This window comes from Strigops habroptila, chromosome 9 (assembly GCF_004027225.2).
Source record: "Strigops habroptila isolate Jane chromosome 9, bStrHab1.2.pri, whole genome shotgun sequence".
Classification (NCBI taxonomy): domain Eukaryota; kingdom Metazoa; phylum Chordata; class Aves; order Psittaciformes; family Psittacidae; genus Strigops; species Strigops habroptila.
In genome coordinates, this window is record NC_044285.2 from 36913674 (window position 1) to 36929832 (window position 16159).

General features: G+C 37.5%; 1 protein-coding gene across 2 annotated transcripts in view; it reads right to left on the minus strand.

Annotated features, from left to right (window-relative positions):
* The window catches only part of LOC115612623 (rab proteins geranylgeranyltransferase component A 1-like), a 68997-nt gene that overhangs the window by 46183 nt on the left and 6655 nt on the right, over nucleotides 1-16159 (minus strand). For both annotated transcript variants that reach the window (XR_003993097.1, XM_030497131.1), the window contains exons 2-4: nucleotides 9954-10020; nucleotides 2528-2600; nucleotides 1229-1353 (exon numbers count right to left, since the gene is read on the minus strand). Coding sequence is in view for 1 of the 2 variants with exons in the window: in XM_030497131.1 (XP_030352991.1) it covers nucleotides 1229-1353; nucleotides 2528-2600; nucleotides 9954-10020 (265 nt within the window). In the remaining variant the exon portion in view is untranslated. The remainder of the gene's footprint in view (nucleotides 1-1228; nucleotides 1354-2527; nucleotides 2601-9953; nucleotides 10021-16159) is intronic.

Here is a 16159-nt window from a genome sequence, read left to right on the forward strand (position 1 = left end):
CTTTTTTTTTCCCTACCTATGATGCTTACAGAAAGAAATACATGTTTCCATATGAATATCTGTCAATGTTTCGTTTAGCTACCTAAGGTATTATCTAAGGGATTCAACCTAAATAACTATCCCAAAGAACCTGTCAGGAATTCAGAACAGTGTTCAGTTCAGTGCAAAATCCAAAAGATAAAAATGATACACAAATACAAATAGAGAGTTCCATTTTCATTTGAGGCCCATACAATTACCATTCCTCATTACTCTGCTTGCGCACTATTCAGCATTACAGCTTCACAAGGTTACTTTTAGTGTTCTTTGATTTTCAATATGACATTGTGAAAAGCTTACCTTCTGCATGACATATATATATATAAAAAAAAGTAACATACTTCTGTTTAAAAATCCAAACAAAAAATGAAATTTGTATTCTTCTGCTAATGCAGACATACCTCTACAAATGCCTAATGGAAAGATATTTACCACGTATCACTCCTAAGATGGTAGGCTACTCTTCATGTGCTTACGCAACAATTAATCACAGAAGGAAAAGTGTGTATTTCAAACTAAGCAGGTATTTTTTGCATGCTGTATGTAAAGTAAGAGCCAAGTTTCCTTACTTCAAAAACAGAAAGAAGGTGACAGCCCTAAAAGGCTGTTATTACATTACCAGGAGCCTTTGACCATGCAATTCCTCCTAAAGCATCATGGGTAAGCACTGCTTAATGAGTAAGGTAAATCCACTGAATATAAAAATAGAAGAGGGCAAATATTACTCTATCATTTTAGCAGAATTAAGTATTCCATAGTTACAGGACTACAGTTTGTGTTCCTCTTCTTGTGTACTTAGTTCATTTTACATGTACTTACATTTTATTTTTTACTATGAGAACAAGAGTCTTTAGCCAAATTAAGAATGGAGAAATTAACAACCTTCTACTAATAATACCTACAAACACAACACTTCTGTTTTCTACTCAGAAGTAAATTACCAGCTCACAAAGTTGGCCAACAGATTATACTGCATCCAGATAAGGTCATTTAAGAAGGATCAGTTAGCTTCAGTGAAGTGATTTCAACAAAATCACAAAGACATGAGGAACATTTTAAAGGTCATGGTTACTTTCTGAGACAACATGCAATAAGGTAGTATGGTGAAATGCTTGAAGCCAAAAGTACAATACAGTTACTTAGCTCTAGGCATACAAAATTATTTGTATATTTCTGCATTTATACTTACTCGCCAAAACAGAAATCTTCTACATGTTGAATAGTTTTATCCTTTTTGCTCAGAGAAATAACTTCTTCATTCTCAAGGATCAGTTTTCTCCAGTCTTCACATTCATCATCGATATCCGTCTTTTGCTTACAAAGAACAATTAGAAAATTACAATTTGTACTGTACCAGCTGCTCTTGCAATATAAATCTCTGTAGTCAAAATCATTTGTACCATTTTATATACATATATATATAAAAAATCATCTTAACTGTCTTAATGTTTTTTTCCGTTCAGATTTTTGAGTTCTAACAGAGCTGGTTACTTTATTATAGCATGCCAACATTTGTACATTGCTAGTTTTAGTAATCTGAGAATGCAGTGCTAAATGAAATACAAGTTGCAGTACAGTTGAATGTAGTTTTGAATATAATATACTAAAAAACAGTTTTGCCACAGCCAGGTTACTTCCAACCTTTGTGACAAAACTCTTTGAATGGAGACCACATGAAAAAATAGAGTGATTTGGGTATTACATTAATCTGCCCACACAGGAATCTCTACATGATCTAACATTAAGTTAGATCTAACATCTAATATTAAGTTCTGACACTGAGCAACCCCACTGATTATGCCAGAAGGTAGCAGCACTATGTAATAAACAGGCATGAGATGGAACTGAAGAAGTTCCATCTTCTATGGATGAACAGTCACATAACACTTCAGCAAATAATATGAACATCCATTTGCTAATATAGTCCAAGTGCTCAATCTCCTAAATAAATATCCACTTCAGAAGATTTCTACTGGACCATCATGAATTAGACAAACTTTGGTCATTGAAAAAAATACACTATCAACATTCATCTTTTTGTCCTGGTTACAGGACATTTCAATGGAAGGGTCCAGTAACTACCCTTCTCCCAGGTAAGAAGAATCAGCTGAAAGCACAGCAGACAGACAAAAGGGACTGAAATATCAGAGTGGAAAATAATCAAACACGAAAAGACAAGAAGGTGCTGGGAAAGGAATCAAAACAATAGTGTAGCTGGTTCTACATAAATTCAAGTACCTAAAAAGTATGACTGAACACTAGACTGTTTGGCCTCAGATAGTAAGATTAATAAATCAGGCATATCAAGAGTCCTAGAATGCCAGGCCAGGTGGTTAAGTCTTAACTAGTAAAGTTGGAAACTAGAAACCTCTTTGATCTGTCAAATTACCAAAGAGAAAAAGCACTGTGGTAATCTGTCTTGTAATAAATTACACAAACAAACTTTAACCTTAAGGAATGTTAAAAGAAGTCATTTGGGAAATTTTACCTGATTTTCTTTAATCCAGGACAACAATCCTGAAAAACTAAAGCTGGCCCAGTTTCCACCATAGTAATTTCTCCTGTGAAAAAAAAAACAACCCAACAAACCAACAGTGAGATTGGATGGACAGATAAAACCACCAAGTTTGAGATGTTCAAAATGCTTTCCGTGACAGATGTTACAGATGCAGACTATAAAAACTGGTATAATATTTCACAACTCTCAAGGAGATGCAAAATTTCCATTTTCACTCAGTTGTATGCATCTCTGACCAGAGACTACAGTCTAAAATCAAAGTATTTGGAGGGTAAAATGAATAATGCTAAAAAAGCACATGGGATGCAATGAGTAAAAGGAAAATACAGATGATACTGCTTCTTGGCCAAGACTGACTCTACACCTCTAACTCAAACATGTACATCACTATCGATACCTTTACTTAGCGCGGAGCCAAGCCAACAAGTCTGTCAGTTTCAACTGAGTTCTCAGAAAACCCACTTCAGGTTTTTGGCATCAGGTTCTGGCAGGACCTCACAGGTTTGTCACATGAGCACAGCTATGCTGCCTCTGACTGAAGCCGATGTGGAAGTTAACGTAATTGCATTACATGCCACTTCTGAACTCACAGTGCTTCATGAGGGTGATATGCAGAGGAGGGTTAAGTGAACTGAAACTGGGTCCAGACAGTAGAAACCACATCTCTCAGCCATTATGTCAAAGGAAAGTTCACTCTATTATTTATCTGTTGCTTACGAACAGATTATGCTTATTACAGACTGTTACAACGCTCTGGCAAAATTCTTATTGAACTGCATACACTGTAGGTGGAGCCAAAGGAACTGATTTGTACAAAATGATCATACCTCCCCGAGTACTTTCCAGTTTATATTTACCACTTTATTGCTTGAAAAATACTAGTTTCCTTCTTTTAAATCACAGAAAATTAATTGTTCTTCTGTTAATCAAAGAAAGACTCTGTTCTCTCTTTATAAAAATTTTCTATCCGTATTTCTCTCAACATCAGTTGGATTAGCTTCTTTCACCATGCACACCACATCTTAAACATTGAACAACTCTGACAGGAAAAATAATAGAGCAATTACATTTTTAAAAAAATCACCAGTTCTCACAAAATAAAAAAGTCACTTGAAGATTTAACCCTGTTTCCTGGCACTGGATGCTGGCACTTCAGAAGCATGAAAGATAACAGAAATACTCTCCTGGATGGGTATCTAATGTTATTGCATACACTAAAAAAACCCCAAACCCTCCAACATTTAGGGAGGAAAATGGGTTTTGCATTTTACAAGTTAATGCAGAGACTGTTAAATCAAATAACATATCATAACCTCCTCCACTTTTAAACTGTAGGGGTGAGTGTGATAACAGTGAAAAATTAAATTCAGGTTAGATTCTACTGTTTAACATGGGATGGTTTTGACAAGGGTTACCTGCACTGACAAAGACTTCATCAAGAGTGCCAGCCCCTTTGCAAAACCAGAGGGTGATGCTCCATGCCATGTTGCTTACTTAGCATATGAAGGACAGATGTCTGCTAAACAACGCCTAATCACTCCTGACTAGAAACTGACCTCAAGAAGTCTTTCAGCTACTGCAAGGCAATAGTGAAGAACATAAATAGGACATCTGCAAAGACAACAAAATCCAGCGTTCACTTAATAAAGGCAGCTTCTACAACAGAAGGAGGTGTTTAAGGCCACCAACTGGGAGGACTGGTTCTATACTTTATGAGAATGCTCAGTCTGCCCTGCAACTTGGTCACTCTAAGCAGAAGAGCTCCATCTGCAGATCCATCACCAACCAGAAACTCCAATCATCTTTAGAGTTCATACTTACCTCACTATATGAATGACATGAGTGAGGCTTTATAAGAACTGCTCTTTGGTATCACATAGAATACAAAGCAATGAGGATTAAATATATTCAATGACTGACCGTCAGATTTCAATCTGTAAAACATTAACTGACAGTTGCACGCAATGATAATCTCCAGCTCTGTTTTAGCTGTCAATGGTGCAGGCTCATTTCTGATGCTGCTTAAGATACGACTGACTAAAAAGTTCAACATCCATATATTATCTGCCACTTCTGGGATTTCCAAAAAACACAAGCATGAAAATTTATTTTTAAGGGAATCTGCTGCTTTAGTTGCAAGTTTCCTTGAATATGGAATACAATCTGGCTGTCAGAGCAAGCAAGGCCATTGATCACAGAAATTGCAGAAAACACCTGCCTAAAATTAGGACTGCATTTCTTGAATCTATACCAGTATAAATTCATGCATATTTAGAGTACTTAAAATTAAAACTTTTGGTAAGAGAAATGAATGTCATGTTCACAAAGTTACAAAAGTTGATTTGTGAGCTGTCAGACACGTCTGATGTAAACATTCCTCTGTTCATCAGGTGGATTTTCCTTTGAAACTGCTTTTCTTTTTAACCACCGTTGATGCGAATCAATCTTTTCAACAAAGTGCTGCTCTGAAGCTCAATCCATTTTGAGAAGACAGTATGGCCTTTCTCAAATGGAAAATGAATCACAGCTGTCCTTCCTCTCCTCTGGCATCTGAGCACCTCTCCCAAGCTATGCTATACCACCTCAGATATTAATTTGCTCTTGAAGCATGAAATTCCAGATTTTTTTTCCCCTGGAATTTTAATTAATTTGCCCTGCATTACATGATGAATCAGGATTGCTTAATTTTCTCATCTGAAAACACTATAGAAGGAAGGTAGACCAGACCCAATTACTGACATAATGAGCAAAGTTTTCTCGTAAATATCTTGAAGAGGAATTCTGAAAAGGGCTGACTAATGATTCTACAATTAGGAGCCCTTTGTAACCAAATATTTTGGTCGTAATTGCCCTAAAGATGAACCGAGGAATTCCTTAAGGCAATGGTCAAGATCAAAGCCTAATGAAAGCTAAAATATTGTCTCCAAAATTTCAAGGGCTAAGCTCCTCTCTTCTCTAGTTATATTAGCAAACTACAAAGATGAATATTCTCTCCCTTTTTTAGGGTTATAATTCAATTATCCTAAGTAAAGACATGAAACATTTTGAAGGTGTAACAGCAAAGGCAGAAATTAATTTTTCTACCAAGTTAGAGCATGGATGTTTTCTTTTTCTCTCATACGTTATTTCCTAGATTATATTTGCTCAAAACTTCTCCTGTATCACCTGGATTTTCACATTAATTAAAATACTGCTGCTTTTACTTCACATGTTCCAAATCTCGACTCTGTAGTTCAAAGCAGTAGAACTGCTGAAGTAATTTTTGCAAGTTTCGGAGATGTAGCTCAAGTACGGTTTTAGCTCAGCTGAGTTCTCTCTTCTCCTACATCAGTTTGGGATTTTTCTTCAAATACCTTGAAAGAATTAGCAAATCCCAGTCCAGAACACTGAAATTGCAAATTGTTTCCAACTGATTAATATTCTTGGAATCCAAACCAAGGGAATATCTAACATGTCCTTCTGAAGACAGATTACAATTTAAGAAATTAAACACTTTTGAAAGCACGAGATATACAAGTAAAATGTAAGTAAGAATAGAAAAAGGGTTTCACAGCCTATGCCTGTTAAGATTGCCCTTCTCGGTGCCATGTCATAACAGCCACGGTGTAGCAGTCAAAGCTGGGGATGCCTGAAGAAAAGCTGCTGATGCCTCATGACTGCTCCCACGAGCTGCCTGTATGTGTCTGTCCTGCATTTGATCTTTCAGAAAGAAGTCTAAAATCATCAGAGTAGCTGTCTTTTGCACAGGAAGTTACTGCCACATCGATTTTAAGGATCTGAACACAAAATGACTTCTGTTTCAAACCCACAGTTTCATGTGCTACCTATTAAGTACACAGTCAAACGTATTAAAAATTCCCAATCTGGCACAGTAATTGTGTTTAAGAGCATGAGAAGTGGACTATGCTTCCCTGCCTTCCAAGAGGAAGGATCTAACCCAAACAACTCTTGAGATCCTTCAGCTCAATACAAGGGTGATAGTGGCAGTCACTTATGTTACATTATATCCTGGGATATGAACATGATCAAGGCAAATTAACATAGACTGGTTGAGACCATGTTCTACTCTCTAACATCTTTGCTATGAGAACTTATCCTAAACCAAAATAGAAATAAAACCAACTTCTCTCAAAAAAGGTCAAAAGATACCAGAATGAAAATTTTTTGCCTAGGTTTCCTTACTGAAAGTTAAGGAATTCCTTTATTTATTTGGCAAGAAATCGACCTGCTTTGAGAAGCAACCTTTTTGCTCTCTGGTTGCTGTACTTCCACAGCTATCCCACTTTACAGAAGTTAAAGATTAAAACAAAGGCTGTATGAAGACACAGGTTGTACTACGTATTTTACAAGTTCTGATGCAAGTGAGGGATTGTCTAGCAAGAAGTGGAAACTACAAAAGCAGGTACCTCAGAGGAGGAAGGTACAAGGAGGGTGCCCATCATGCTTCTGGATGCTTAGATAAAAACAGAATTGTGGACACAAGGAACATTCAAGTACTCTACAGGCAAAGTAAGGGCAAAAATTAAGAAAGGTAACCAGAGTCAAAAAGCAAGACGTTAGAAGTAGGCAGAGCAAACTGGGCACAGACGAGGAGTTAAAATCCTGCATCTTGACACTCCTTTGCCTTTGAATTAAACTTTACACTGAAAGAAAATTAAGTCAATGAGGAAGGATTAAACCAGTAAAACTATAGCCTACAAATGCTCCCAGATGCTGAAAATCAAAATGTAGCTAAACATACCTCACCCCCAATTGCCCTACCCTCAGTAACCAAACTAGTACATAACTATATAGATATGTAATTGTAAGAGGCAAATAAGCAAAGGACCAGAAGTAGAAAACACAGCAAGCCATCAGGAGAAAGTCCTATGCATAAGAACAATTGGAATGGGAAGTATATTCACTTCAAGTAATCAACTTTCAGTTTTGATCTACCTTTCTTCAGCAACTTCAAGTTTAACCTAAGTGCCAATCTCCACGTTTTTAAATTGCAAATTACTTTTCTAAATCACTTAAAAAATATCCTTGAAATTTCACATGTCAACAGCTCATTAATATCTACAGTAAATGTAGCTCTCTGAAAAGAACCACAGATTTTACGTTTATTGAGACAGATAGCTGGCACAGAGAAATAGAGCTCCTTCAATTACTATTTGGCAGAAGCTAACTTTAGTTTAAAATCAGTCTACAGGAATTTATGGCAACACTGCAGTGAAGTGACTATTTTGAATAAGATTAGCTACTGCTGATGGCGATGCTCGGACAGTGTTTATAAATCAACCTTAGAACTTAGTATTTTATAATAAGCCACTTCAAAACTATCTTCCATAATCACCTATGCAGTATATTATGATAAATGCAAACATGGCTGGAGATTAAAAGTAATAAAATGATGCACACAAGGTAACAAGTGCAAGCAAACTATAAACAAAGACTTTATCCATATACTTTTCTACATTGTGTGCCTAACTTAACTCAGACCTTTGTAGAGGACAAAGGATTAATCAAAGTAGCACACCTAATACAAACAAGTATTTCTGTAAGCCCAGATCTTATTTTCTTATACTCTGAACAAATTTTACGCTCGTGATCCTTCAAGAAGGGAAAAACATATATTGTTAAAAAGTGATATTCTGAATAGATGTTGATGAATTTTCAATTATACTGCTACCTCAGTAAAATGAAACTTGCAAATTCATCTAGAAATGAGTAAATTAATCTAGACATATAGTAGATAAAATTAAAACATTTAAATTCAGATGAATCTCTGGCAAGCTTTCTGAGACTTAACTTTTCACTTAAAATTCAAATGGAATCAGGGTGGGGGTTTTCGGATGGTTCTGGTAGGCTTTTTTGCAAGAGTACTAACTTAAACATGAAAGGCAGATGGCTTAAATGCCTTAAATTCCCTATTTATGGGGAAGAGTTTGTGCAGTATAAACATTTCTCCTTTTTTTTGCCAAGATATGGATTCTAGACCATGATTCAGTGAGCACATACACCAATTAAAACAGCAGCTATTAATATGAGTGAAGAACACCTTGGTTAAAAACACCTTCCCCTGACCTTAGCCTGCACTAGAGTTGGAAAATAACTCCACAGGAGAAAGGAATCTAAAGCAGAAGCCTTCATTTTCATCATAAAACCAAAAGCATGTGTGAATGTAAATGAGCATATTTAAGTAAAAACAGTAATAAACAAAATCTGTATTCCACAGTTCTAATTGCCTGTTCCTGTGAGTTTTCTGAAAGGCTCCTCATCGTAGCTAAAAACAGGCATGGATAAAAGTGTTGTGCTTTAACCCCAGCCAACAACTAAGCACCAGACAGCCACTTACTACCCCGTGTAGGTTGAGATAAAGATACATTAATAGGTAAAGCCAAAGCCACGTAAAGCCAAACAAGGAATTCAATCATCACTTCTCATCGCAGGCAGGTGTTGTCACCCCCAGGACAGCAGGGCTCCATCACACGTTATGGTTACTTGGGAAGACAAATGCCATCACTCCAAATATCCCCCCCTTCCTTCTTCTCCCCCAGCTTTACATGCTGAGCATGACATCCTGTGGTCTGGGATATCCCTGGGGTCAGTTGGGGTCAGCTGTCCCGCTGTATCTTCTCCCAACTCCTTGTGCATCTCCAGCCTCCTCACTGGTGGGGTGTGAGGAGCAGAAATGGCCTTGACTCTATATAAGTGCTGCTCAGCAGTAACTAAAACATCCCTGTATGATCAACAGTTCCCAGGACAGATCCAAAACACAGCCCTACACCAGCTTCTATGAAGGAAATTAACTCTATCGAAGCCAAAACAAAACAAAGTTCCAGTGACTAATTATTATTACAGACTGATAGGCAATGATTATGAAAAACTGGAAGTGTTCATTTAACAAAATCTTAGTAGTCTACTGGTAATATATACATCAAGCTCTAAATCCAAATATGACTATTTTATTCATTCTATATCTGTTTATTCTAAAACAAGGGGTTTAATATTTTGGTTAGCAATCTAATATAAATGAGATACTAATAAAACATTTTGTCATGAAATTATAATGGTTCTGGTAACAATTCTGACAAAACCAGAATGGGATAATTACTATCAGGAATGATAATAAAGGACACTAAACCTGTAACCGTTCCTGTCTGAACGGAAGAAGGAGCCATCAACAGCATCCTTGACCACATCATTTATGTTCCAAATTACTGAGCCAGCATGCAAAAGTTGTCTGTTCTACTGATGGCAGTAACACGCCAAAAATAAGGTAAGAGACACAGGCTAAGATTACTTGATGCCAGATGAACACAAAACACAACTCCCAAAGGGCACACTGACATAGACACAGATATACTTCCAGACAGTTCAATTCCTAAAAAGGAAAACTGTTGGAGTAACTTACGCATCAACATGAAGAACTCTCTGGCCACTTCTGGCACATGCCGCTGCAATAATCGATTCAGGCAAACCTGGAAGGACACATGCAATTTTTAGAACTCAGTATGCTAAGATATATTAAAAAATAAAGTTAGAAGTTGGTCAGAAAAAGGCGATTTAAATAAAACAAAGTTTACAATATGAGTCACTGAAATTTTTAATACTCTCATGTTATAAAAATAATGAACACTGTTTCATGTTAAATAGCTGTATGGTGCACCTCACTTGCAAATATGACTAGCTCTGAGTTAAAGCTTTTCACCAGTATCTTCTCTAGACACCTTGTTATCATAAACAGGTTAAGCACTTGCCAGCACAACAATACCCAAACTGTAATGGGATGCTCTGTAACTGTATCCCTCCTGATACAAGAGGCATTATCTGAGGGCATTTTTGCTTTATTTTTGGTCCCTTCAAAGTGTCTGACATAATGTGAAGACTGAGCAACAATCCATTAAAACTATGTTTTAAAATAAAGAAACTGATGGTAAAATGCTGCAAACCCTGGTATATTGTCCAAGGATGCATCAGAGAGCGTGAAGCTACCAACCTGTTAGGATGGCATTAAACAATTGCACACGGCAGAGTCCTGCACAGCGCCGTCTCCTCCATATCATCTGTTGGCAAACATCTCTAGTGTGAACTGACCTCAGAACTGTATCGGGACTTGGCTTCTAAGTAAACTAATTGCTCTGCTCCAAACAAGTGCCCAGGAGAACACTCAATACCAAGACCTGAGTGTAAACATTAAAACTAAACTGACAGTGCAGGTGTACCTTCACTTCACATTCAAGGGTAGTGTTGGGGACAGAACACACGCGAGCTGGCTGTCCTCAACACGGCATCCCTATCAATGTCTCCCACATCATGCAATTACACTCTGTCAAATCAGTATGTTTTCACTACATTCAGAAGCTCAGTAGTACCAACAAAAACAAACAAAACACCCAACCACACAAAAACCCCAAACAACCAACCAAACAGCCAAACCCAAAAGGCTAGAGATATTTCTCTACCAGCAATACCCACGTGGAATGGCACATGATGACAATTGGAAGTTCATTAAATAAATGAGGCTGTTCTCTAGCTTCTACTCCCACTCACCAGATTTTTACATGCAGTTAGATGACTTGGATTTCTGACTAGATTCAGAAAAGCAGTATAACTTGCTCTCTAAAAAGCTGTATGGCACTAGCTTTGCTGAAATCTCTTTTTAAATTATCTACTGGCTGTTTAAGCAGGTAAATCAGTAAAAGCGATTAAAATTCTAAGGGACTAGGTATTAGCAGACACTTAGGCTGCATATTCAATTAAGGGATGGGATTAAACAAAGTGAAAAGAGTGTTGCACTGATCTGATTTACAATGCAGCACCAGAAGCAGCTGTACTAGTACAACTGAAGAGAGGTAGAACTGAGAGCAGAAAAAGCAGGCGTGGGTAGGGCACAAACTTCTCTGGCTAGCTTTGAGCCAAACGTCATCTGCATGAGAATTTCAGGCCTGCAGCTGTCTGTTTCTTCAGGAAGAATACTGCCTGCACAAACGAACGAATTGTCAGCATGTTGCCATCTGATGATTCACTTAAAACACATAATGCGGTACATTAAAGGTTACCGGACAACTATTTAGTCCTTGTAAGGTAACAGTTTTCAGTCACCTCAAGTAAGAAGCTGTTCAACTTTCAGGAGATATTAAGTACAATTTAACACTCAGAAAGATGGAGAAAAATAATTTTAAATGGTTGAGCTAGTCTTTATTAATTCTAGAACCTCAAATGAAGTCTAGAAAACACCCAGCTGGGCTTTGATACACAAGACCATAGCTTCATGATCTCTTTAAGCCAGTAAAGGCAAAACACAACGACCAAAATTAAGAGGTTCAACCTATCCTCATCTTCAGCCATTCCTGACCTGCTCCTCCATGAGGTTTCAGCAGACCAGTTCCATGGTGGTGTTGACAGCCCAAAAGTACAAATGTTTGTATCAATAGAAGGAAGGAGATTTAACACAGGCATGACAAAATTTCCAGGAAAATAGCTACAACTTCCCTGCAAATTTTCCGGGTTAAACGCTTCCTATTTTAATGGATTAAAAGCAGAAAATCCCTTTCTGAATTGATAAAACAGAAAAAGTTACAATGGTTTCGCGTTGCTGACCTTCCAAAGCAAGTGAAGGCTTATCATGGAATTAATCTCTGGGAATAGGAAGAGGGATGGGAAATTCCATCAGTTCTTGGGACACTTGTCTCACAGCCCAGAAAGGCTGACAGTCTTCAGAGCTGAACTTTTTGAAGAACTCAAAACACAGACCATGCTGAACAAAGAGACAAGGAGAAAGTCTGTAACTGCAGCACACGCTTCAGGACTGTCACAGGATCCTGGATGCACACAGCCTTATTCCTTGAACGCAACTCCACGTTCAGCTGTCCTCTGGAAGTGTTCATGTGTTTCATTTCTCTCCTATAAACTATCTGGAATAGAATCTACAACTCCTATTTTGTTTGTAGCTCCTGAAAAAGGTTTTCTTTCTCTCATTTGGGCACAAAGAATATTACTCCAGAAATGGAATTGAGAAACCTTTTTCTCCTTCCTTATTGATAAAAGCCACTGAGAAAGTGTTGTAAAACATCCCGAGTGCTGCCTGGCTGACCAGGACTGGAGTTATAGCTACTAGGGCATAACTGATTGCTTTAAGCTTGATCCAATTGATACTGTGTTGGAGGTCTGTTCTTCCATTAACCTTGGGTGAAATTGTTCCCTGAATTAGCTTCCTTGCTCTTGAAAGCTGGCATCAATTTTCGCCACCAACCCTTTGCTTATAAGATACTGTGGCCCCCCGAGTTCCCGCTGGCAACAGGATGAGAAAGTGTAGGAAAGGCAAGGCCCATGCATTTTAGCTTTTGGAGGGGCTCTTTTAACAACCTGATGGAGTAAGACACCATTTACTCTTATGTGACAAAACCTCACTAAACCAAAGAAATAAGACTGTGCCTCGGCTCCAGTTTCCAACTTCTCCAACAGAAATAAAAGCACACTGAAAATAGGTAGCTTTTTCGAATGCAAGTTACTCCCACATGTGATCTGGACTGCATGACGGTTACTTTACAGTAGCTTTTTCCAAGAAAGAAGGCTCTGGCAAACTATTATAATACAGATAGTCCCTCTTTACCCAAGAAAAAAAAACTAACTTGGAAAAGCCTACTTAGAGAAATGACAGGGATTTATTTAACAACATCATGTGAAGCTGAACTATCTCCTACCAGATGCTCACATAGTTGTGCAAAATAGGTCCCCTTCAGATTATTCGAAACAGAGAAACACATTATTTTCATAAATTGTTCCTATTTGAAAGCAGTTTCCTATTCAGAACTTAAACTTCTCAAAAACTCTGATCTGGCTTATACTCAAATTTTGAAATGTGTTCAGACTCTTGCTATGGGGCAGAGCAGACTCCAAACCTTCTCTCTCACAGTTTGGTTTGAAGATAATGATTTACTACAGAATTCAAATGATTGCAGAGGAAAGGCTATATCCCTAATGCTGATTCTGAAGTTTTGCTTATGCTTAATGAGTAAGTAATGCTGATTATCTCTAAGGAGGATTATTCTAACACTTCCTGCCACTCATCCTACTCGGGGAAGAGTCAGCTTCTGGTTCTGCCAGCTTAAGGGATGAAGGACTAAGCACTACAACCTGTGTCACTCATAATGTTTCATGTTTTTGAATGATTTGGATCCAATAACTTGGATCAAAGAACAGCAAGATCTAAATGAGAATCTACATTTCCTTTTAGACTATTTAAAAATAAATAGCTAAGACTGTACTGCTATCAAAATCAACAATCAAACTACTGATTACCAAGATACCTGTCCTCCGATATAATTAACAGTAACCAGTACTTTCCTGCTATGCTATCATGCATGTTAATGTGAAACACAGCACACACTCCATTTTATTGTATCTGAAATGAAAAGGGCCACTCCAAAAGAACATTTTCTCAAATAAGATTCCAAATCCAGACAATTTTTCAATTGGCAGGAAATAAGAATTCTAAATAGGAATCTCATGCCCCAAACACAAGAAAACAGCAACAGATCCAGACTTCAGTATGCTATACACAAACATCTGGCAGCATAAAAGGGATTTATGTAGAGGAATAAGGAGTCCATACGATTCTTCTATCAATTTAATATGCTGACTCTGAAGCATTTGAGGCAGACTCAGATCAGAAATAGCAGTGCTTGTTACTGAGGAGTATAAACACTTTCTGAGCTTCCTGGTCCTTTCACATTCCCTCTTGAGAATGCTTGCACATGAAACGCTTGCATTACGCTAAGTTGTCCTGCACCTCATTTTCCTTACCAGGAGAAACAAAGGTAAAGAGTTCTCCTTCATGAAGGAGGACTGATCAGTACCAGTTGAAATCTTACCATCATTCTTTAAAGCCATCGTCTTCTTTCTCCACTGACTAACCTCCATTTATCAGATGCAGTATTAAGTCAATGAGCCTCTCTGGCCTTCTCAGGGAAACATCAATTTAAAAATTCAGTGAAGTAAGACATTACATTTGCAGACAGATATAAAAATATGTATAAAATTAGAGATTTTACTCATTAGTGATATCTTGGTCACTAACATGTTCTAATAGGTAGAATTTCATAGGTACTTCTTGGCACCTACTCAGAAAGAGGTGCATTCCACAAATCCATGACACTGCCACGCTGAAATACAAATGCAAAGTGAACGAACTTCTAGGTCTTTCTAGTGTTGGTCCAGGAAGAGTACTGACTTGCACATACTTGCCCTTCTCTGGGCTTCTTACAATCGGTTGGGAAGATACTGAAAAAATCTGGCAACCAGATTAAATTGTAACAAGCTGGCTCTGCTCAGAGGAGCAAACATGGTGACATGGCTAACTCCAGCACATAGAAACTGGCGTTAGTCCTATGAACTTTTCTGTGCAACTTATAGAAACCTGCTGCAAGAGATTCTGGGACTGCATCAGAATCAGTTGCAGCACCAGAATGAAGTAACCCAGCAAACAGACAGTATGAACACCAGGTTCATGACAATCTTATGATGAAGAATACAGTCCCACTCTTGGTAGCGCTCGTTTTCACTGCCAGCTGCCTAAGCACTATCTCTATCAGAGCCTTCCTGGATATACAAGAAGCAGATTAATCTCAATAAATCTCACAGCGGTGGCTGCTGCAAGCTGACCTTGAAGTCTATGTTTGGTTGTTTCCAACAACCTCCAACCAAGATAATCTCCACTACATGAATTTTTGGACCTTCGCTATGAAGCAAAATTGTCCATACTGCCATTTTCTAGAATAATGTGTTTCAGATGTAAATAAGCAAGAAATAGAGGAAATAGCTATACATTATAAACAGTTATCAAGATACTTTCCACAACACAGCAGAATTAAAATTAGACGTAAGTGCTAAGCTAGGAAACTCTTCTTCAGCTTTAAAAGCCAACTGATTTTAAAGGCTTTACAAAATAATGAAAGCTATAATTCACCTCTGTGTAACCAAAAATTAATTTCAAGCTTACACATCGTGTCTCTTCTGATTAGCAGCTATACATAATGCTACAGTGATGCCCTGGCTCTTCAAATGACTTTAAATGGACACATTCACTGCCCCAAGCAATTTATAAACTAAACGGCTTCATATGTGTGGAAGCATCTTGGTTCCCGAGTTGTTCACTGTAAACTATTTCCCAGTCATCCAGCTGATAAGCTTTTACTGAATTACACAGGATTCATCTTGAAAAGGTTTAAATGTTTAATATGCTTCACTGTATCTACTAAATAAATCACAAGTGGCTTTTTCATGAAATAAAATGTGGAAGGGAAATACATTAAAAATGCTGGAACATAAGACAATTTCAAAACAATCTTCTGGAGTCAGACATCTGACCAACTGCAATAAATTTTGTTTGTATCCAGACTTCTAAGAGAAGAGTAGCTGGCTCTGGAGAAGCTCAGCACACCATCTTCACAGTATGCTTTTGGTATACATAGCACTTAAAAGGCATTTTATCATTTAATTGCAAACAAAGTTGAAATACATATTGTATATAATATTTTAAATTAAAGCTACCTAATTAAAATTGGTTTGATTAATTTTGTTATACGCTCGTATTGCAGAATAGTATCAGAAAATGTT